This window comes from Heterodontus francisci, chromosome 6 (assembly GCF_036365525.1).
Source record: "Heterodontus francisci isolate sHetFra1 chromosome 6, sHetFra1.hap1, whole genome shotgun sequence".
Classification (NCBI taxonomy): domain Eukaryota; kingdom Metazoa; phylum Chordata; class Chondrichthyes; order Heterodontiformes; family Heterodontidae; genus Heterodontus; species Heterodontus francisci.
Window position 1 is genome coordinate 116,761,355 of NC_090376.1, and position 24,089 is coordinate 116,785,443.

Genomic DNA, 24,089 nt, shown 5'->3' on the forward strand with positions numbered 1-24,089 from the left:
TCTTCTAAATGTTTTCTCTAACTTGTGAGGCCACACTTACATCCTACTCTTGTTGCACCATTTATGGTCCTCAGAGCACAGCACCAGGAATCACTTCCCAGAATCTTTCCTTTGCTTGAGTGAGAAGGTCTCATAATGTGAAAGTTCAGCAGCTTCTGCCACTGTTCTAGAAACTGCCTAAACTCCACATCATGCACAGATCCCAGAATAATCACTTCCCATCCACATTGCTCAAAAAATCAAAGGTTACTCATTTGGTTTCATTATGAACATCAGAATAACTGGAAAAAAATATCAACTGACTGTCATACACTTTAAAGCCTTGGCTCCAGCCAATTTATTTTAAGGAGACGCTCCTTTGCAGAAATAGTTTGTTAACCTTCTAAACATGCAAGACAGTAGTTACCATAGTTACACTGAAAAGCCGTCTCTCATGCACCTTAAAGATATAGGGAAGAAGAGTCACCTTTTTTCCTTTAGAAACTTAGACTACTGGAAGTCTGGGAAAGCATAAAGATGGTAGACTGTTCAGCAGAAAGGTATTTTCGCTTTGCCTGTGATTTTCCAGGTGAAAGTAGGACATGGGAGCCCAATATTCATTTACAAACAATGGAGGGTGAGTAGTCAGGAGCAGCAGAAAGAAGGGCAGAAGAGAGAAACACAAGGGATAAATCTGATTAAAGGTAACATACAGAGAAAGCTGTGTACAACATATATGGAAACATGTGCACAACACATGCAAAAAGCTGTACACAACACATGCAGAAAGCTGTGAGCAACATATGCAGAAATCTGTACACAAATGTTTGGCAAACTGCTAACAATTCCCAGGATAAGAGTTGGGCATTTTTTATTTCTTTTTAAAAATGAATTCTGGTTGAATGCATGTTCAAAGAAACATATCTTCAGAAAACAACACACATCACTCCCTGTGAGAAGAATGTCACATGACCAAATGTGCACCAGTTTATTTCTGGTAAGCACTGAGCAAACAAACACAAAATCAAAGCTTTGACTGCATATAACTGCAGTTTCCAGGATCAGAAAAAGATGTACCTGTACATCATGAAATGCAGATGTTGAAATGTACCTGTGCACGGCTGAAACATGTTGTTGCACAGCTCAGATGTGCATATTTCACAGCTGAACCGGGTCTGAACATGGTGAAAAGTGTCTGCACATGGCTGAAAGATGCCTATATGAAGCTGGGACGGGTCTCTGCACACTGAAACATGGTTGCTGCGTGGCCAGAACGTGGATGGTGAAACGTGCCTGCGCACAGCTGAAATGGCTTGGACATGAGGGGAATCGGTTTGTGCATAGGTGAAACATGCTTGTTGCATGGCTGAAATGTGCCTAAACATGCTAAAATGTGCATTTCTTCAAGCTTTGACAATGAAAATTGTACTCTGTTGTTGCGGATCCCAAGCTCCAGGCTATGCTTCTAGTGTTTTACATGTCATGTGCATACATACAGGCTGTCCCCACACCTGCAGGTGCCATCAAAGGAAAGTATGTAATGAGTGAGAGTGACTGGCCCAGACATCAAGGCAGCATTTGACCCAATGTGACATCAGGAGCCCAAGTAAAATTGAAGTCATTGGGAATCAGAGGGAAAACTCTTCACTGGCTGAGTCATATCGAGCACAAAGGATGATGGTTGTGGTTGTTGGAGGCTAATCATCTAAGCCCCAGGACATCCTCAGGGAAGTGTCTAAGGATCAACCATCTTCAGCTGCTTCATCAATAACCACTCCTCCATCATAAGGTCAGAAATGGGCACGTTCATTGATGATTATGCAGTGTTCAGTGTCAGTGGCCATTCGCAATTCCTCTGGTAATGAAACAGTCCACGCCTGCATGCAATAAGACCTGGACAACAGTCAGGCTTGGCTGTTAAATGGCAAGTAACATTTGTATTGCACAAGTGCCAAATAATGACCATCTCTAACTACAGAGAGTCGAACCTCTTGACATCCAGTGGCATTACCATCATTGAATTCCCTCACCAACAACATCCTGGGCATCATCATTGACCAGAAACTTAACCGGACCAGCCACATAAATACTGTGGACACAAGAACAGGTCAGAGGCTAGAAATTCTGAGAGTAACTCACCTCCTGACTCTCCATAGCTTTTCCATCATCTACAAGGTAGTCAGGTGTATAATGGAATAACATCCACTGGCCTGGATGGGTCAAAATTCTGGAACTCCCTACCTAACAGCACTGTGAATGTACCTACACCACATAAGTGCAGCAGTTCAAGAAGGAAGCTCACCACCACCTTCTCAAAGGCAATTCGTGATGGTGAATACATTCTAGCTTTGCCAGCAACGACCACACCCTATGAAAGAATAAAAAAAGGAAATGGAGGGGGTCAAGGATGGGTTGTTGGAGGAACTCCTGAGGTAATGCTGTGGAGGTGGGAAGAACAAGTAATGCTCTAGTGCTCAGAAAGTAAGGACTATAACTGTGTGAGGGTGTACCCATGGAAATGGACAACGAAGGAGAGGGCCTGATGAAAGGTCATTGACCTGAAACGTTAACTCTGCTTCTCTCTCCACAGATGCTGCCAGACCTGAGTATTTCCAGCATTTTTTGTTTTTATTTCAGATGTCCAGCATCTGCAGTATTTTGCCTTTATTAACTGGAATTGGAGAGGATGGCTTTGTTAATTGTGCTCAATGCTGTGGACTCATCCAAAAGGAGGGATAATGCACAACAGCCACAAAGAATGTTATCCGTGACTTTTTTGGGGCTGATGCAGTGCAGAAAAGAGGGAATTCATCATCCCCTGAGCCATGTTTTGATTAGTGCCAGAATGGCAGTGCGGTCATGGACAGCGAGCACATTGCTTGTGAGTAAGCAAGTCAGGGAGAGAGAGGGGGACAGTGAATGAGGGAGGGGAGTGGGGAGGGGGGGAAAATGGAGTGGGCCGAGAAAGCGGGGGGGCGGGGCAGTGAGCGATCTGGGGCGGCCCGAGAGAGGGGGTGGGGGGGGGGGGGTGGGTGGGGAGGTAGGAAAGGGAGCGGCGAAGCGGAGAGAGCACAGAGAAGAGAGCGAAGGGGGTGGGGGGTGGGGGGGGGAAAGAGTTGGAGGAGCAAGAGCACGGGGGGTAGCAAGACAGCAGGGCAGAGCAAGAGGGCGGAGCGGAGCGAGAGAGCAGGAGGTGGCAACGAGAGACAGGACAGTTGAGGCTCCTGCTCCGAGAGGTAATGATGCCTGTCACAATGGGCCTGGTAGAGACTGCCATGTAAGACATAAGGCAAAGCTATGACTCATTTACAAAGATTCAAGGCTGGCTGGCAGCAGGAGATAAAATTGACAGTGAAGAAATGGATATTGGAGTAGGGTTCAGCAAACATTGGATGTTGGAGAAGGCAGAGCCAACAGGTTCGATGATTGGATGAGTGGAAGATGAAAGGCGAACAGATTCCAGGAAACATCAGAGAAAGGGGAACAAAAATAACTGTGTTGCAGGCAAGGTGTGATGAAAATTTAAATATTTTGATGCAATAGGAACATAGGAGGAGTAGGCCATTCAGCCCATCGAGCCTGCTCCGCCACTGAATATGACCATGGCTGATCATCCACTTCAATGCCTTTTTCCCATACTATCCTCACATCCCCTGATATCATTTGTATTTAGAAATCTGTTGATCTCTGCTTTAAACATACTCAATGACTGAGCTTCCACAGCCCTCTGGGGTAGAGAATTCCAAAGATTCACAACCCTCCGAGTAAAATAATTTCTCCTCATCTAGTCCTAAGTGGCTTCACCCTTATTTTGAAATTGTGTCCCCTGGTTCTAGCCTCCCCAACCAGGGGAAACATCTTAGCTGCATCTACACTGTCTATCCCTTTAAGTATTTTGTAGGTTTCAATGAGATAATCTCTCCTTCTTCGAAACTATAGAGAATACAGGCCCAGTTTCCCCAATCTCTCTTCATAGGACAGTCCCACCATCCTGGGAATAATTCTGGTGAACCTTCGTTGCACTCCCTCTATGACAATAATATCCTTCCTAAGGTAAGGGGACCAAAACGGTCAGGGCGGCACAATGGCACAGTGGTTAGCACCGCAGCCTCACAGCTCCAGCGACCGGGGTTCGGTTCAGGGTTCTCCCTGTAACCGCGTGGGTGTCTGCCAGGTGCTCCGGTTTCCTCCCATAGCCAAAGACTTGCAGGTTGATAGGTAAATTGGCCATTGTAATTTTCCCCTAGTGGAGGTAGGTGGTAGGAGAATTGTGGGGATGTGGGATTAATGTAGGATTAGTATAAATGGCTGGTTGATGGTCAGACTCGGTGGGCCGAAGGGCCTGTTTCAGTGCTGTATCGCTCTATGACTATAAAACTGCACACAGTACTCCAGGTGCAGCCTAACCAAGGTTCTATACAATTGAAGATTGTATAGATGATCGAGATGTACACAAAACAAGGCATTAAGACTGGGCAAAGAAGATAGGGTACAAAAGAATTCCAGATGAGAGAGGGGAGCAGGAGACAGTGAAAACCATTTGTTCATAGCTGCTCCAAGCTCCTTTTAAAACCATCAGTCATGAGGAGAGAGGCCCAGTTTGGAGAGGTAGAAGACAGTCAGGCAAGGCACTGGCAGAGGTTACAGTTAGGAAGTCCAAAGGATTCAAGCAGCCAATAAAGGAGCAGAAAGTCAACCAATAACCAGTGGCAGTAGACCCAGCACAGATAAATCCAGGTCCATCAAGAGCTTCAAAGTAGCTGCAGGTGCTTAAAATGATCAGCAGAACCAGGGATCAACTGAGGGGGAGAAATGAAATCAAGGAGGCTGGAGTACCAAAGACCAGGAAGCTGAAGAATATTGCAGAGCAATTCCAGAGTCCTGTGGAGGTGAGGAAGTTGTTGGGCAGCATAAAGTGCCAGCCCAGCAAAGGGTGTTGAGTAAAATTAGAAAGGTAATACGGACCAGGACAGAATTCACAGCCACAAGAGTTGAGCAGGTAGTGACAGCAGATATCACTGAGCAACATCAGCAGTAGAAGCAGTGAAATGGGAAGTACAATGTATGGCTACAGCATTGGACAATAAGGTAGCAGGTATATTGGAGTTAATTATTTTTCATTCATTCATGGGATGTGGGCCTCGCTGGCTAGGCCAGCATTTATTGCCCATCCCTAACTGCCCTCAATAAGGTGGTGGTGAGCTGCCTTCTTGAACCGCTGCAGTCCATATGGTGTAGGTACCCCCACAGTGCTGTTAGGAAGGGAGTTCCAGGATTTTGATCCAGCGACAGTGAGGGAACGGCGATATAGTTCCAAGTCAGGATGGTGTGCGACTTGGAGGGGAACTTGTAGGTGGTGGTGTTCCCATGCATTTGCTGCCCTTGTCCTTCTAGTTGGTAGAGGTTGCGGGTTTGGAAGGTGCTGTCTGAGGAACCTTGGTGCATTGCTGCAGTGCATCTTGTAGATGGTACACAGTGCTGCCACTGTGCGTCGGTGATGGAGGGAGTGATTGTTTGTAGATGGGGTGCCAATCAAGCGGGCTGCTTTGTCCTGGATGGTGTCGAGCTTCTTGAGTGTTGTTGGAGCTGCACCCATCCAGGTAACTGGACAGTATTCCATCACACTCCTGACTTGTGCCTTGTAGATGGTGGACAGGCTTTGGGCAGTCTGGAGGTGAGTTACTTGCTGTAGGATTCCTAGCCTCTGACCTGCTCTTGTAGCAACAGTATTTATATAGCTACTCCAGTTCAGTTTCTGATCAATGGTAACCCCTAGGGTGTTGATAGGGGATTCAGCAATCGTAACGCCATTGAATGTCAAGGGGAGATGGTTAGATTCTCTATTGTTGGAGATGGTCATTGCTTGGCACTTGTGTAGCGCGAATGTTACTTGCCACTTATCAGCCCTAGCCTGGATATTGTCCAGGTCCTGCTGCATTTCTACACAGACTGCTTCAGTACCTGAGGAGTCGTGAATGGTGCTGAACATTGTGCAATCAGCAGCGAACATCCCCACTTCTGATCTTATGATTGAAGTAAGATCACTGATGAAGCAGCTGAAGATGGCTGGGCCTAGGACACTGCCCTGAGGAACTCCTGCAGTGATGTCCTGGAGCTGAGATGATTGACCTCCAACAATCACAACCATCTTCCTTTGCGCTAGGTATGACTCCAACCAGCGGAGAGTTTTCCCCCGATTCCCATTGACTTCAGTTTTGCTAGGGCTCCTTGATGCCATACTCGGTCAAATGCTGCTTTAGTGTCAACGGCAGTCAGTTTCACCTCACCTCTTGAGTTCAGCTCTTTTACCCATGTTTGAACCAAGGCTGTAATAGTGTCAGGAGCTGAGTGGCTCTGGTGGAACCAAAACTGAGTGTCACTGAGCAGGTTATTGCTAAGCAAGTGCCCCTTGATAGCACTGTCGATGATAGCTTCCATCACTTTACTGATGATTGAGTAGATTGATGGGGTGGTAATCGGCTGGGTTGGACTTGTCCTGCTTTTTGTGTACAGGACATACCTGGGCAATTTTCCACATTGCCGGGTAGATGCCAGTGTTGTAGCTTTGGCTTGGTTGGAACAGCTTGGCTAGGGGTGTGGCTACTTCTGGAGCACAGGTCTTCAGTACTATTGCCAGAATGTTGCCAGGGCCCATAGCCTTGGCAGTATCCAGTGCCTTCAGTCGTTTCTTGATATCACATGGAGTGAATCGAATTGGCTGAAGTCTGGCATCTGTGACGCTGGGGACATCGGGAGGAGGCAGAGATGGATCATCCACTTCTGGTTGAAGATTGTTGCAAATGCTGCAGCCTTATCTTTCGTGCTGATGTGCTGGGCCCCCCCCATCATTGAGGATGGGGATATTTGTGGAGCCACCTCCTCCAGTTAGTTGTTTAATTGTCCACCACCAATCATGGCTGGCTGTGGCAGGACTGCAGAGCTTAGATCTGATCCGTTGGTTATGGGATTGCTTAGCTCTGTCTGTCGCTTGCTGCTTCTGCAGTTTGGCATGCAAGTATTCCTGTGTTGTAGCTTCACCAGGTTGACACCTCATTTTGAAGTATGCCTGGTGTTTCTCCGGCATGCCCTCCTGCATTCTTCATTGAACCAGGGGTGCTCTCCTGGCTGGATGGTAATGGTTGAGTGGGGAATATATCAGGCCATGAGGTTACAGATAGTGGTTGAGTATAATTCTGCTGCTGCTGATGGCCCACAGCGCCTCATGGATGCCCAGTTTTTCATTACTTGATCTGTTCAAAATCTATCCCATTTAGCAAGGTGGTAGTGCCACACAACAGGATGCAGGATATCCTCAACGCGAAGGTGGGACTTGGTCTCCACTAGGACTGTGCAGCGGTCGCTCCTACCAATACGGTCATGGACAGATGCATCTGCGGCAGGCAGATTGGTGAGGACGAGGTCAAGTATGTTTTTCCCTCTTGTTGGCTCCCTCACCACCTGCCGCATACCTAGTCTAGCAGCTATGACTTTTAGGACTTGGTCAGCTCGATCAGTAGTGGTGCTACCAAGCTACTCTTGGTGATGGCCATTGAAGTCCCCCACCCAGAGTACATTCTGTGCCCTGGACACCCTCAGTACTTCCTCCAAGTGGTGATCAACATGGAGGAGTACTAATTCATCAGCTGAGGGAGGGTGGTAGGTGGTAATCAGCAGGAGGTTTCCTTGCCCATGTTTGACCTGATGCCATGAGACTTCATGGGGTCCGGAGTCAATGTTGAGGACTCCCAGGGCAATTCCCTCTTGACTGTAAACGACTGTGCTGCCATCTTTGCTGGGTCTGTACTGCCGGTGGGACAGGACATACCCGGGGGTGGTGATGGCAGTGTCTGGGACCTTGTCTGTAAGGTATGATTCCGGGAGTATGACTGTGGGCTGTGGGACAGCTCTCCCAACTTTGGCACAAGCCCCCAGCTGTTAGTAAGAAGTACTTTGCAGGGTCGACAGGGCTGGGTTTCCTGTTGTCGTTTTCGGTGCCTAGGTCGATGCCAGGTGGTCCGTGGGTTTCATTCTGTTTTATTGACTTTGTAGCGGTTAGATACAACTGAATGGCTTGCTAGGCCATTTCAGACAGCATTTAAGAGTCAACCACATTGCTGTGGGTCTGGAGTCACATGTAGGACAGACCAGGTAAAGACAGCAGATTTCCTTCCCGAAAGGCCATTAGTGAACCAGATGGGTTTTTACAACAATCGACAATGGTTTTAAGGCCATCATTAGACTAGCTTTTAATTCCAGATTTATTAATTGAATTCAAATTCCACCTTCTGCTGTGGTGGGATTTGAACCCATGTCCCCAGAGCAATACCCTGGGTCTCTCGGTTACTAGTCCAGTGACAATACCACTATGCCACCACCTTGAGGCAATTAAGACTATTCCACAAGGTAAGGTTGATGTGAATGCTGTTTCTATGAATGTGGAACAAGTATTCTGGGTTTCTTTAATTGGTAAAGTTAGGGATCAAAATACACACAATAAAAAGTGAGAGTTCAACCATTGGAGTTTAAATTCAGCACTACACTTGAACCCACTTGTAAAGGATGTAACAAAGAAACAAAATTGCTCTGAATCCCCGTGGGATTCTCTCCAGTTCTTTGGCACAATATCAGTAGTAATGAGGACGAAAAACGGCCGTTCCACTTTTCCACAGTAACTACGGCAGAGTAGAAATTGCATTCTGCTGGCAATTGGTGATTCTGAATCCGCTGAGATTTTCTGGAGTCAGGAAATTATAATACAGATAGGCATTGTACCAGTATTGAGCACCCATTGGGAGAGGCAGGGGAGAAAAATTAGGTACTTGCTAGTTGCTGAGGGCTAAGCAGGTAGCAGCAGGTTTCAATCTGAAATTGGTTCCTTTACACAGGTGTGTAAACTTTCAGGCCCTGACCCCTGCAGGCCTCATGTATGTTGCTCCACATAACTGAATACCAGTGTCTCGCTGGTGTCCAATTCATTCGGGGCAAAAGCAGCAGCAGCAGCACAGTCAACTCACAGGTCCCCTGCCTTCTTTGCAGACACCAGAATTCTAATGGCAGCTGAACCTATTGCCCACCCCACACTTACCTCAGAGGATGATCTCAGGATCTGCTCTCCGGGGTGTAGACCTGGTATCACTGTGTCCCATCCATTTCCCATCCCTCACCTGCCCAGATTACTCCCCAGGCCCTGAGAAAATCAGAGCCAAACCCTCTAAGCTGCAGCTATGTGCCAATCACAGAATGAATGGATATTCACTGTTGCATAATTAAAGTAACATACAATTTAGTGTTTTCCCACATTTTTTAGATTTAGCACTTAGTTAACCTGTTGGGCATCAACAGCTGTGAATCTAGTAAAATACTGAACAATGTTTGCCCCACAATCTATTTTTGTTTTTTTATCTAAATGAAGAGCATCAATACGTTTATTGACAGTTCTATGTATTACATGCACAGGCAGCAATTGCTACTCTTATTTACTGATCATTTTGGATGCTGCACATTGAATGTTACCTGATGCTTCTCCGTTGCTGTTGGCCAAAGCTGCCTGCAGATCACTTTTTTAACTACATCTGGAAGGAGGCTGGCTGTTATTAGCAGGATAATCCCTAACCAGGCTGGCCCTGTTGACAGCATCTGCATGAAGACATAGTACATTCTCTGGTAATTCAGAAAAGGCCTGAGAAGAAAACAAACATCGTCAAAGAAAAGGAGGGACAGAAAAATCTGATTTAGAGAAAAGAGGATGAAAATAAATAATGGTATACTTGCAGCTCATGTAAGTCTGTAAGCTAAAGATCCAATATTTCATTTGCTGTATCATAGTCACAGGTTTGCCAGCATTGTATAATTACTGCTCAAGTCCAGATTGAAATGCAGAAGACCATCAATATTCCTTTAGCTTTTTAAAAAAAAGTATTTACACAGATCACATTGTTTTTAATGGATGGAAAATTGTGGGCACCAGATGATTCTGGCAGGGAGAGGTAATTCTGGGCCCAGTTTTAGAATAATACTGTCTCAGATGAACATAAATATTCTACGGCATTACTTGAAAATCAGCAGGAGAGTTCTCCCTGATGTCCTCGCCAATATATATTCTTAAACCAACATTACTACAAAACTGATTACCTGGTCATTATCACTGCGGTTTGCAAGATCTTGCTATGCACAAATTACCCACATTACAACAGTGACTACCCTTCAAAACTATATAATTAGCTGTAAAGCTCTTTGGCTCGTGAAAGGTGCTAGATAAATGTGACATTCCTTAATGATGCGGTACATTGTGTCTAGTTTTAGAACGATGCGGTATACATTGCTAAGGCTCACTGTCAGTTGATCTGAGCTGCTTCCCACAAACTGAGGGATCTCTCCTCTGTTCTCCACACCATAGCAAAGATTCTGCTGAGGTGTTTCATGCAGATTTTAATTGCCCTATTTCTTCAGAGAGAAGGGAATTTTCTGCGTTTGGTTGAAACTTCCCATCATGCTAATTTTAATGAAAAAGTAAATTTGAGTTATAAAAACAAAATGTTACGTCCATGTAGCTGTTGCTGCAAAGTAAAAATTTAGATTTATGCACAGATTGTTAATATCTCAGCAAATAGGAATGGGACTCTAAACACAGACTGTAGTAACCTTACTCGACCAAAAAAAGGTCTTGGATCAAAATTCAGCACGTCAGATTCATGGCATTCTTGATCTTGCAATGATTAAAATTTGGAATACTAACAACTGGACATGGTGACCCATATGTACAATTTTATGATCGATACTCTGTTGTATTAAATTGTGCTGGGGTGGAGGGTCACTGAGTTTACCCATAGCTGCCAATTTCCTGCTTTACACAGAGGTTATTCCTGTTTTTTAAACCTCTCTTTTTTAATGCAAAACAAATCTGCACTGGTGACCACCCACCACCCCCTCCCTCTAAAGGGGAAGCTGATGATGTTGGCCCAACGGTCACTAGTCCTGATCGAGTTTGAAGCTGATGGAATGGCCACACATTTTTGAGTTGATGTACTATAAATTGATGTCCTTGTCACCTGCTCCAGTTTAATTTCTGATATTTATTTCTACATAACTGACATCTTTTATAATAAAAGTAGAAAATGCGAGAAACATTCATCAGGTCAGACAGTATATGTGGAGGGAGGAAGAGTTAGCACTTCAGGTCGGTGATCTTTCACCAGAACTGAAACAGGTAATCAACCTGAATCATTGGGCCGGATTTTATTCCGGCGACGGCTGTCCCGGCAGTGGGCCGGTAGTTGTTGGGAGACCTCCAACTCGGCCCTCCATCGGACCCAGTGTTATTTAACGGCAGGCAGGCAATTAACTGCCTGCCGTCAGGGATGCTGTCCCTTTAAGGGACGAGCTCCCATCGCCAGAGTTGCCAGCCAATCGGAAGACTGGTAGCTCTGCAGGACAAACAGCGCCTCTGGAAGCAGTGGCCACTACTGGTATTGCAGGAGGCACTGCTGTATGAAGAGCGAAGACAACCCCGAGACAGGAGAGTGGGGTCGGGATCAGACTGGGTGGGGAGTGGAGGTATTAGTAAGGGTTGGGGAGGCCCTGGATTGCCCCCAAAGGAGGGACCCCCCACCCCATCCCCCGACCCTGTTAGGCCACCAGGCTGTACCTGGCAACGTCTCCCTGCAGTGGCAGGCCCCTCACCTTCCATTGAGTTGAAGTGGAGGTGGGAAGAGACCCTTAGTGGCCATTAAGAGCCTCAATTGGCCTGGGGCAGGAAGGCCTTCCCTGCCCTGGACTAAATCGGAAGGTGTCGGGGACTCCACCCCAGTCTTCCCACACAATTTTATGGGCCCTCCCTTGCCTCCATTCCCATCCCTAAGGGGCCCATAAAATTCAGCCTGTTAACTCTGCTTCTTTCCCCACAGATGCTGCCTGACCCTCTGAGTGTTTCCAGCATTTTCTATGTTTATTTCAGATTTCCAGCATCTGCAGTATTTTGTTTATGCCTCCTTTCATTTCTCCTTTATCGACCAAGATACATATTTAGGGAAGCAAAGTTTTATTTTACTATCCCACTCAGTGATAACATTCCATTACTGATTTCCTCAAAACTACATACAACACAATTACACACTGAAAAGAATGTAGTACTTGTACCATAATGACCCAACTGAACACACCATATCAACACAAAAGCAAAATACTCAAGATGCTAAAAATCTGAAATAAAAACAGAAAATGCTGGAAATACTCAGCAGGTCTGGCAGCATCTGTGAAGAGAGAAACAGAGTTAATTTTGTGGGTGCGTGAAATGTCTGTGACCTTTCATCAGAACTCAGACGACATGTTCATCAAATGCTGTCCAACGCCATCAATTAAATGTTTCCAATATATTTTTGTGCAGATAACAATGTTATGACCGGAAAAGGAAGGGGTGTCAGGCGCCCCTCTTGCCCCTTTCCTGGTTTGGCTGCAAAGGATTTATCTTTTAAAACAGTGATTTTAGCTGATCCTCTCAGCGAGCCCCAGGCTCACTGCACTCCAATTGTAATTGCAAATGAACCAGACAGTTTTTCTTAGGTTTAAACAAGAAAGACGCAAGTTTATTAGCCTTATCACTCTAACTCCATTAAAATTACTAAAATACGTGACACAACAATGCTCGCCTGCACACAAGAGAAACACACACAAAAATACAGAGTGGAAGAAAGAATTGGGGGGTGGGGTGGCAGGTGTTGAAGTAGATTAGATTAGATTAGATTAGAGATACAGCACTGAAACAGGCCCTTCGGCCCACCGAGTCTGTGCCGAACATCAACCACCCATTTATACTAACCCTACGCTAATCCCATATTCCTACCAAACATCCCCACCTGTCCCAATATTTCCCTACCACCTACCTACACTAGTGACAATTTATAATGGCCAATTTACCTATCAACCTGCAAGTCTTTTGGCTTGTGGGAGGAAACCGGAGCACCCGGAGAAAACCCACGCAGACACAGGGAGAACTTGCAAACTCCACACAGGCAGTACCTGGAATCGAACCCGGGTCCCTGGAGCTGTGAGGCTGCGGTGCTAACCACTGCGCCACTGTGCCGCCCTACCACTGCGCCACTGTGCCGCCCTGGGTTGGCAATAAATAGAATTCGGTTACTGGATGGTCATGTCCTTGATACAATGTCCTCTATTGAAGCTACGGTCTTGGAGCTCTCACTGGGGCCCGGTGCACAATTTCTGACTTGCTTCTCTGATACCAGAAGACTCATGAGGGGCTCTGTCTTGAGGCTTAAGCTGCTACTGTGGGTCCCTGGGACTTTGCTTGAGAGAGAGCGGAGACCTTCCTCTTTGGTTCTCCACTTGCTGTCTGTTACCTTTCTGTGAGGCACAATTCAAACAGTGCCCAGTCTGGCCAGCAGGTAAGTCATGTGACCATTTCTGTTTGAAATAGCAACCTCTGGGAGGGTTGCTGGACTTCAGAGTCTTCCAGACACTCGGTTGGGGAGGGGGGGGGTGGGAAGAGAGGAAAATTGGTGTGGAGGTCTGTCTCTTACAAAGTCAATGGCTCTCAATGTCTTTTAATCATCACTATTGACAAATCCATCTTGCTTATTGAATCAAGGAGAACTCCCATTGTTTCTCTATGCAACTGTCTCTCAGAATGCAAATGTGCAACCACGCTTTCAGCCAGTTAGCTATGTTGGTTTCCTCCTCTTCCTTCCGGAAGGTTCCCTCTCTCTCTGTCTCGTTTTTCTTTCTCTCCATCCTCTCTCTCTTTTTCTTTCTTTCACTTTGTCTCTCTCCTGTCTCTTTTTCTTTCTCCTGCATTTCATTTTCTCTCTCCTGTCTCTTTCCCTGTCTTCTAATTCAAGTTTACTCTGTTCCAATTGTATCTTTGCTGACATTACCCTGTCAGAGTCTATTTCTAACCCTGTCTCTGCTTCTTTGGGTTCAAGGTAAAAATAGTTGGCCACTAGACTTAGGAGTTCTGATTTCCTAGTGTTGGCACGGAAAGTGATCCCACACTGCTCAGCCACATTTCTCAACTCCTCCATAGGCAGTACCTTTAATTTATCCTAAGTTACTTCACCCTGGCTTAGGAGTGTATTGGCTTTGGTTGTGGACATGTTCGTATTCTAGCACTCACAACCACAATAAAACCTGTATTGAAACCTTTTCTCTTTTTTGATTGGGATCAATTTGATTTCCCACTTCCAATTTCTTGTTTGTCTGTGGATCCAATTTGGATGCCAGCCCCCAAATTTCTGTTACGACCAGGTGAGGAAGGAGTTTCAGGCTCCCCTCTTGCCACTTTCCTGGTTTGGCCATAACAGGGTTTATCTTTTAAAACACAGTGATTTTCACTTACCCCCTCAGTGAGCCCCTTAGAGTGCTCACTGCACTCTAATTGTAATTGAAACTGAACCAGACAGGTTTCTTAGTTTTAAACAAGAAAGATGCAAGTTTATTAGCCTTATCACTCTAACTTGGTTAAAATTACGAAAATATGCAACGCAACCACGCTCGCATTCACAGGAGAGAAACACATACACAAATAAATACAGAGAGGAAGAAAGAATTGTGGGGGGGGGGGGTGCAGTTTGATGTAGGGCTGGCAATAAATAGAATTCGGTGCACAATTTCTGACTTGCTTCTCTGATACTAGAAGACTCAAGAGGGGTTCTGTCTTGAGGCTTAAGCTGCTACTGTGGGTCCCTAGGACTTTGCTTGAGAAAGAGAGACAGAGAGAGTGGAGACCTTCCTCCTTGGTTCTCAGGTTGCAGTCTGCTACCTTTCTGTGAGGCACAATTCAAACAGTGCCCAATCTGGCCAGCAGGTAAGTCATGTGACCATCTCTGTGAAAAAGCAACTTCTCGGAGGGTTGCTGGACTTCAGAGTCTTCTAGACACTCGGTTGGGGGGGATGGCGGGGGAGGTTTGTCTCTTAGAAAGTCAATGGCTCTCAATGTCTTTTGATCATCATTATTGACAAAACCCATCTCGCTAATTGAATCAGGGAGCACCCCCACTGTCTCTATGCAACTACCTTTCAGAATGCAAATGTGCAACCATGTTTTCAGCTGGTTAGCTCTGTCAGTTTTTTTAAACAAGTTATGTGCAATGTCCAGTAAAAAAAAGTTTCAGTCGTGTTTCATATGACAAATGAATATGTTTCCATTTGGCAGGTGTGGTTTCCTTCAGAATAAGCTTTATGAAACAAAGACTTTGCTGTTTAAAATGGGCCTATTCTCTGTCTTTCTGAAAACCTTAGTTGTATTAAAGAGAAACATACACTTAAGTATTTTTTTTTTACTGCGAGTGTGTATTTGACACACACTTACCAGATAATGCCTCCCCAGAGCAGAGAAAAGATGATGTAAAACATCAGCGAGCCCCATATCACAAAGTGATTTATCCATGTCCAGTGATGAGTGTCCAGCGCAAGCTATGAAACCAGAAACATCACATATTTGTAACTACTGAACTGTCAGGGTATAGGGTCTGTACAGTGACAAGAGGAGACATACAAAACATCACAGGGGTAAAGCAACAGAGGCTGATGCCCATATTCCTCATGATATACATGGAAATCATCGACAAAACATTATTCTAATTAACTTGAGGCAATATTGAATTTTTGATGAGGCTTTATTTCTAATCTTCACTCAAAGTTGACTGAAGTAGAAATCCATTGGAACACAAAACATGACAGCAGATTTTTCAATAGTTTACCATTACACACTCAAAAACCAGTTGCGAACAGTTCAAACACATCCACTTGGAAAAGGTTTGTGGAAATTTTAAAAATTATTCTTGTCACACCGCAGGATATGCTGCAACAACAGGAGTGGTACAGTTGGGAATGAATGTGGATATATAGGGGAAAATTTCAAAGTTTGCAGATGGTACAAAACTCAAATGTGGTAAGTACAGCAAAAGACTTCAGGCTGGCATAAGACAGGCTGGTGAAACGGCATACATATGGCAGATGAATTTTAATGCAGAAAAGTGTGAATACATTTTGGTAGAAAGAATGAGGAGATGCAATATAAACTAAATGATACAATTTGAAAGGGAGTGCAGGAACTGAGAGACCTGGGGGTGTCTGCACACAAATCTTTGAAGGTGGCATGGCACATTGAGAAGATTGTTAACAAAGCATACAGGATCCTTGGCTTTATAAATAAGGAGAGGAAATTATGCTAAACCTTAGTAAAACACTGGTTATGGCATAGCTAGAACATTGTGGTCAATTCTGGGCACCATACTTTAGAAAGGATGCCAAGGCCCTGGAGAGGGAATGGAGGCAGAAGAGATCCAGATCCAGACCCATCAGCGTTTCATCAAGGCTGGTGACCAATGCCCTACTCTTCCACCCGCCCTTCACCCAGTGCCACTTTCTCTCCCTGCCACTCACCCAGTGCCACTTTCTCTCCCTGCCACTCACCCAGTGCCACTTTCTCTCCCTGCCACTTCCTCTCCCTGCCACTCACCAAGTGCCACTTTCTCTCCCTGCCACTCACCAAGTGCCACATTCACAGAAACGTTATAGTGCAGAAAGAGGCCATTCGGCCCATCGTGTTCCCACTGGCTGTCTAAAAGAGCATTTCCCTCAGTTCCAGTTGCCCGTCTTCTCCCCGTAACCCTGCACATTCTTCCTTTTCATATAACTGTCTAATTCCCTTCTGAATGCTTCAGTTGAACCTGCCTCCAACACGTTCTCAGGAAGTGCATTCCAGACTTTAACCACTCGCTGCGTTTTTCCTCATGTCACTTTCGCTTCTCTTATCTACCACTTTAAACTTGTGCCCTCTCATTCTCGATCCTTTCACGAGTGGGAACAGTTTCTCTCTATCTACTCTGTCCAGACCCCTCATGATTTTGAATACCTCTATTAAATCATCTCTCAACCTTCTCTTCTCCAAGGAAAACAGTCCTAAATTTTTCAATCTATCTTCATAACTGAAATTCCTCATCCCTGGAACCATTCTCGTGAATCTTTTCTGTACTCTCTCCAATGCCCTAAAGTGCGGCACCCAGAACTGGACGCAATACTCCAGCTGAGGCCGAACTAGTGTCTTATACAAGTTCAACATAATTTCCTTGCTCTTGTACTCTATGCCCCTGTTAATAGTGCCCAGGATATGGTATGCTTTATTAATCGCTCTCTCAACCTGTCCGAACACCTTCAATGACCTATGCATATATACACACCTAGGTCCCTCTGCTCCTACACCCCCTTTAGAATTGTATCCTTGATTTTATATTGTCTCTCCATGTTCTTCCTAACAAAATGAATCACTTCATATTTCTCTGCATTGAACTTCATCGGCCACCTGTCTGCCCTTTCCACCAACCTGTCTATGTCCTTTTGAAGTTCTACACTATCCTCCTCACAGTTCACAATGCTTCCAAGTTGTGCATCATCTGCAAACTAGGTCTAGGTCATTAATAGATATTAGGAAAAGCAAGGGTCCCAACATTGATCCCTGGGGAACTCCACTACAAACCTTCCTCCACTCCGAAAAACATACATTAACCACTACTCTTTGCTTCCTGTCACTCAGCCAATTTTGTATCCATGCTGCTACCGTCCCTTTTATTCTATGAGCTACAAATTTGCTCACAAGTCTGTTGTGTGGCATTGTATCAAACATCTTTTGGAAGTTCATGTACACCACATCAACAGCATTGCCCTCATCAACCCTCTATGTTACCTCCTCAAAAAACTCTAGCAAGTTAGGTAAACATGATTTTCTCTTAGGAAATCCATGTTGGCTTTCTTTGATTAACTCGCATTTGTCCATGTGACTACTGATTTTGTCTCGAATTACCTTTTCTAGAAGTTTTCCCACCACCGAAGTTAAACTGACTGGCCTGTAGTTGCTGGGCCTATCCTTACACCCTTTTTTGAACAAGGGTGTAACGTTTGCAATTCACCAGTCCTCTGGCACCCCAAAGTCTAAGAAAGACTGAAAAATTATGGCCAGTGCCTCTGTGATTTCCACCCTCACTTCCTTTGGTATCCTTGGATGCATCTCATCTGGGGTCCTGGTGCTTTATTCTCCCCATGCCACTCACCCAGTGCCATTCGCTATCCCACTCCCCTGGTGGGTGTCCAAGACAGACCAAGAATATTTGGATTTCTTGATTACAAGAATGCTGAAGAGCTTGATTCTTGTCCTGCAATAGTTGCAGCAGCAGATTGGGATTATTGATTTTTTTTTGTGTACAATGCCTCACCCAGAGAGTTGTTTGCTCTTTTTGCAAGCCTGTCTGCCTCTATGTAGGGTATTAGTTCTGTCTCTGCTGTCATTTCTCCTCACATGTCTTTGTGTTTCTGTACTTAGAGTTGCCTGTGTCAGTGCCATGGGCAGAATTTTCGGATGCCCTAAAGTTTTGGGGGGGGGGGGGGGGGGGGGGGGAGCGGGGGGGTTCACGCTGCTGACATGTCAGTTTCCAGATGCCATTTAAGGTATTTAAAAAGCTCGTTGGAGGGCAGCGTGGAATTTGGAAGGGGGTGCACAGGTTTCTGGAGGTGTCTGTGGCAGTACAGCTGAAGGGAGCCGGGTACAGAGTGGAAAACTAGTCATGGCTGCCCCAGGGCGTTACTCTGGCCCCATAAGAGGGAAGCAGGGCAAAGGGGGACTTGGCATTTGGTAGGGTGGTGCCCTTGGCATTGCACAGGTAGCAGGGAGAATGGACACTCAGCACTCAGGCATTGAACAGGGTTGTTATCCACCCCCACTCCGCCCACCCCCACCACCACAAAAAGCATCGCAGGGGAAGAGCTAGGGGCAAGGCTGCCAAGGACAATTGGGCGGTCACCTGTCCAAAAAGGTGGCTGCAGCAGGCAAGGGGGGCACTACTGTAAGATTCTGGACATAGTGATGATGAGGGGCAGGAAGGGCTGAACCTCAAGTAGCAAGAGGGCATGAGAGGGGAAAGAAGGGCAGGGAGGTAATGGAGACCATACACTCACCACAGGAATTACCACCAAAGACAGAACGACCTGGAGATGACTGAAAAACCAATGCCGCAAGAGACTGTGACTCTCCAGGCAGATGGTCACAGACATTTGTTCCCTTGTCACCAAAGAGCTCGCACCTCATAGCACTGGCTGCTATGCCCAGCCAGTGGCCAAAGCCACTGTGGCATTTAACTTCTTCGCTTCAGGCTCCTTCCAAGGATGAGCTGTGGACATTCGTGGCATCGCACAAGCAGCTGCAAACCACTACATTTTGCTGGTCACTGATGACCTCTTTGCCAGCGCTGGACAGTACACTCATTTCATGATGGCGCGACCTTGCAGGGACAGAGAACATTGGGTTTTGCTACTATCTCTGGATTCCCCCCAGGTACACAGTTTCATCAATTGCGCCTATATAGCCATTAAGGCACTCAGTCAGATTCGCCAAGGTTTTCACACTATCAACATCCAACTGGTTTGCGACCACAACAAGAGCTACCTCCATGTGTGCGCTTGCTTTCCTGGCAGCTAGTATGACTCCTTCATCCTCTGGTACCCCAAGCTGCCTCAGATCTTCACTCCAACCCCCAATATGCATGGATGGATCCTAGGAGACAAGGATGTCCCTTGGAGACATGGTACTCACCCCTCTATGGCAGCCCCAGACAGAGACACAGAAGCGATACAACCAATACCACCTGCTCACTAGGACAACCATTGAGCAGGCCATCGGGCTTCTGAAGATGCGATTCTGATGTCTGTGCCGGTTGGGTAGCGTCCTCCAATACCCTCCACCGAGGGTCTCTGTCATTGCGGTGGTCTGCTGCATTCTCCATAACATGGCCCTACAGAGGGTGCGGACCTTGAGGACTGTAAGGAGCAGGAGCATGATGTTACAGAGGAGGAGCAAGAGGTGGCGGAGGGAGATGACGCTGAACTGAGAGGTACCCCGTTGCACGAAGAGACCTCCTCCTGCCACCCTCCGGGAACAGGGCCTCCCTCTTCTCCCTTACGACCTCCAGCATTAGATCCAGGTCGGCATCAATGAAGCGAGGGGCTGCCCTGTCCCATGTTCCAGGCCTCCAGTTCCCCTGTGGCATCTCCCTTCCCTCTGGTGCTGTAGAAGGCATTGGCACAATCAGCAGATTTCTCCCTTTGGCCAACCAGCAGCCTCAGTGATGGCTGCCATGTGGAGTCCAAATCAGTCCCTCACTTTACCTGACCCGTCTCCGTTCCCATCCCTACTGACTAATTGGACAGGAAACCCGTCTCCTTATCACTTAAGAGCTTACCCCTGTGAAAATCGGGTCTTTAATCAGTTTTCCACCGGAGGCAGGTTTCTGACCCAAAAAACATTCGTGGTGAAAATTCAGTCCCCTGTCTGTGTTTCTCCCAAGTCTATTCTGGTCCTCATGTTTTGCTGAAATTGTTGGGACTTGATATGAGGTGGTTACACTGTGAACTCTCAAGTGGAAGGAAAGGGAGACCTTGGGTTTGTCAGACAGGAGCAGGCTTACTGTGTGCAGATGTGGCTCGAAGCGTTGCTGAGAGGACATGTGCTCATTAGTGAAAAAGACCTGAGCTGGTGAGGTAAAATATCCCAGCTCTACAAATTGGAGCAAAAGGGGACAGCGCGGGCCCTATGATGGGAGGTTGGTTTGGTGATCGCTCTGTACATTGAAAAATTTCCCCAAGCCCTGCAGGTAATGCCCCCTCCTTACAGACAGATGGATGCAAGAATCAGGATTTGGGACAGCACAGAAAGTAGTTACATGGAAAAAAATAAGAGCAATACAACGTGACAAAGGCTTAAAAACTTAAAATTCTAAAATAGACAGAAACTCCCAAAGCTCAACCAAACTCTAGTACTGAGCAGGTATAAATGAGCACAATGAATGGATTCTTTTAATTGTAAATGGAAAAGGATGATGCTGGAGCAATGTTTCCTTCAAAAAATGGCTATATTTCTAAGTTTGCAGACTCCTGTGAAAGAGATTAAAAACAAACATACCTTAAGAGTTACCGTAAATACCAAAACAGTGAAAACCAGGGTCCCAAATGTCCAGTTTCCAAACATCTGAAAAGATAAATTTTACAGATCTAGAATATATCAGCAAACTGATGGATTTTAGTATCTTATTCTCTCCGTGCAAAGGCTGCACACAGAACTGCAGCGTGCCCACTTCTGATGCACACCAGAACTCATGGACTGTTTCAAAGTAGTCCATCCACTTTGATTGTAAAGCCAGCAATTTGGATTTCTACATTAACACATCAATAAGTGTTTGACAAGTTTTGATTGGTGATTGAAGTATATAAGATCCTGAATGGTCTTGACAGGGTGAATGTGAAGGGGATGTTTCCTCTTGCGGGTGATGCCAGAACTAGGGGTCACTGTTTGAAAACTAGGGGTCACCCTTTTAGGACAGAGACAAGGAGAATTTTTTTTCTCTCAGATGGTTGTGCAACTTTGGAATTCTCTGCCTCAGAAGGTGGTGGAAGCGGGGTCATTGAATATTTTTAAGGCAGAGGTAGATTGCTCCCTTGCCTAACAAGAATCTAAGACGATCGGGGATAGATGGGAGTGTGGAATTTGAGACAGAAACAGATCAGCCATGATCTTATTAAATGGCGGAGCAGGCTCGATGGGCTGAATGGCCTACTTCTACTCCGAATTCATATGGTCGTTTTGGTCGTATCATAACTGGGAAATGGTTTTGGTTGGTGGGGAGTGAGATTACCATAAAAGTCATCTGGCAACATTAATTTAAGGCCTGGCCTACGTTAACTCTTGGGCATCATTCACGTCCAGCGGGCCAGCTGAGACAGGTGCACAGAGGTGGTTACCATATAAGGTGTATGGAGGTGGTTACCTGGCTGTTGGAAGGCAAAGGTCAGGTTGTTTCAGATGCCACACAGGTTAAGTTGCCAGGGTGGGGGGCCGGTCAGTTCAACAGGGTCTCGCAGGTGGGAGTCCAAGGGAACATTACTTGTGGGGCATTCTTGTGGTCCCTTGCCCCACCTATTGGGACCTCCATATCTTCCCTGACAGGTATTACTGAGCGGGGTCCTAATAACATCATAGGTGCATATTGGGGTCCACTTCACAAGGATTATCAGAGTCAGGCAATAAAGGGCCTAGTTAAATCGGCACAGGCAGGAATGAAGTGTTAAGTTTTCAAGACGTCTTTAGCGAAATTTAAGAGGCATCTTGACAAATACATGAATAGGGTGGGAATGGAGGGATACAGTCCTCAGAAGTGCAGAAGGTTTTAGTCTAGATAGGCATCAAGATCGGCACAGACTTGGAGGGTCGAATGGCCTGTTCCTGTGCTGTACTGTTCTTTGTTATTCTTCCTGCTGGGGGTGAGAGGGGTCTGCGGGAGGTCGTGGCATCAGGGTAATGGGTTAAAATTGACACCCCCATCCTCACTATAGCAAGATACTGTTTTGGCTTCAATCATAGCCCTTGATTATTTATTAAGTAGGGCATTTGGATCTCTCAGCTCACTGCACAAATTGACTGGAGTGTTCGGTCTAAACTCATCATACGGGAATGTCCTGAGTTGCACTCCATATGGTGTTAATTGTGTTTAATCATGTGCAGGTGGAGGGTGTTAATTAGGGTTTTACTTGAGTGTATAGACGGAGGAGCTGCATATTGGTAATCGTTTTACTTTGTAAAATAAATGCAAAATTGAGTAAAGGTTGGTTCCAGCATAAACCTTCAACAAGCTTTTTGGAGTATAACATATGCTACATGGCATGAGAGGCTCAATGTTTCAGCTGATTTTCTATTGCATTGGACTATGTTATTGCAATCCCACACTGCCGTGGAATTGAAGTTGGGTAGAACTTTTCCTTTACCATCTCTATTACCCAATATTTTTCTTTGGTCACCTGTGGGGTATTAGTTTGGGTAACCTACTTAGTAAGACTCAGTGTTACTGGAGGAGGAAATTAAATATTTATGCCAAAAGAGAGGTTACATCCACTAACAAACCCACTACTACCTTTTGAGAAACAGAGTTCACTCAGAACTATTCATATCTGTCAGAAAGTATCCAATGTATGTTGCCCAAAAATGAGATAAAGACAAGTTGAAAGAAAGACAGAGATCTTACCATGTTCAAGTTGGCCCTCATTAGCTGATGTTAGAAAGAGAGGCAAAAAGCAAAAGCAAAAAATACAAAACAGAAAGTAAACCAACAAGACAAAAAAAGCACACAATTGTTTAAGTAAATTAACAAGACAAGAAAGCCACAACAGAAAATTTACTGACCAACTAACAGAGCAGAAAAGAGAGCAGGAAATGGTCAGAGTAAATTATATTTTCCTTGGGCAAATATAAAAATCTTAATGGGCATGCAATAGAGTAAACTGTAAAATTAAATGAGTCATTAAATGACTTATGCAAAATATCAGATATACTGCTCAATAATAGCATCAACAGATAAGAAGAATGGTAGACTGTTAGAGCTAGGTCACCTTATTCCTACAGATTTGAGGTAACAAACTAACCTGTCCATTGCTGGTCATGGTTGAATTGTCAAACAGAAAGTAAGCACCAAAGAAAAACACCACAGCATCAAATACTCCCAGGAATGTCCAGTAAAGGAACAATTTCCAAGACAACAAGGAATTTTTGGCAATGTCCCTGGTAATTTGAGAAGAAAAGCATTGAAATTGCATTGTTTGCTAAGGTCATTCTGAGAATTCAGCCAAACTGTACATTTATGCATCATATTTTTCCTTTTGATTTAAGCTGCACTCTTCATTTTATCTGAATTTGTTCTTGGGATATGAGTGAAACTGGCAAGGCCACATTTATTGTCTTGAACAACTGTGTAGCTTGCAGGTTATTAAAAATCATCAAATAGTGTGGGACTGGTGTCAAGAGTATGCCAGGTAAGGTTCAGGGGGAAGCTCCCTTCCCTGAAAGGCATAGTGAACCAGGTGGATCATTAGAAAAATCAGACTGGTTTCATGGTCATTGTTCTTCAGGTACTAGCCCCAAAATTACCAGATTTATTGAAGTCAGTTTCACAATTTTCCATGGTGAAATGTTAACTCAAGCTCTAGTTGCTAGCTAAGGTTAATAGCCACGAGAACACTTTTAAAATCATTGTGGCCTTCTTGTCTGATTAAAATACACCGTGCTT

General features: G+C 45.3%; 1 protein-coding gene across 5 annotated transcripts in view; it reads right to left on the minus strand.

Moving 5' to 3' along the window:
• Positions 1-24,089, minus strand: part of atp11a (ATPase phospholipid transporting 11A) — a 249,630-nt gene that overhangs the window by 29,482 nt on the left and 196,059 nt on the right. For all 5 annotated transcript variants that reach the window (XM_068034156.1, XM_068034155.1, XM_068034157.1 and 2 more), the window contains exons 25-28: positions 23,449-23,584; positions 20,939-21,004; positions 15,299-15,402; positions 9,493-9,658 (exon numbers count right to left, since the gene is read on the minus strand). In XM_068034156.1, the coding sequence (XP_067890257.1) occupies positions 9,493-9,658; positions 15,299-15,402; positions 20,939-21,004; positions 23,449-23,584 (472 nt within the window). The remainder of the gene's footprint in view (positions 1-9,492; positions 9,659-15,298; positions 15,403-20,938; positions 21,005-23,448; positions 23,585-24,089) is intronic.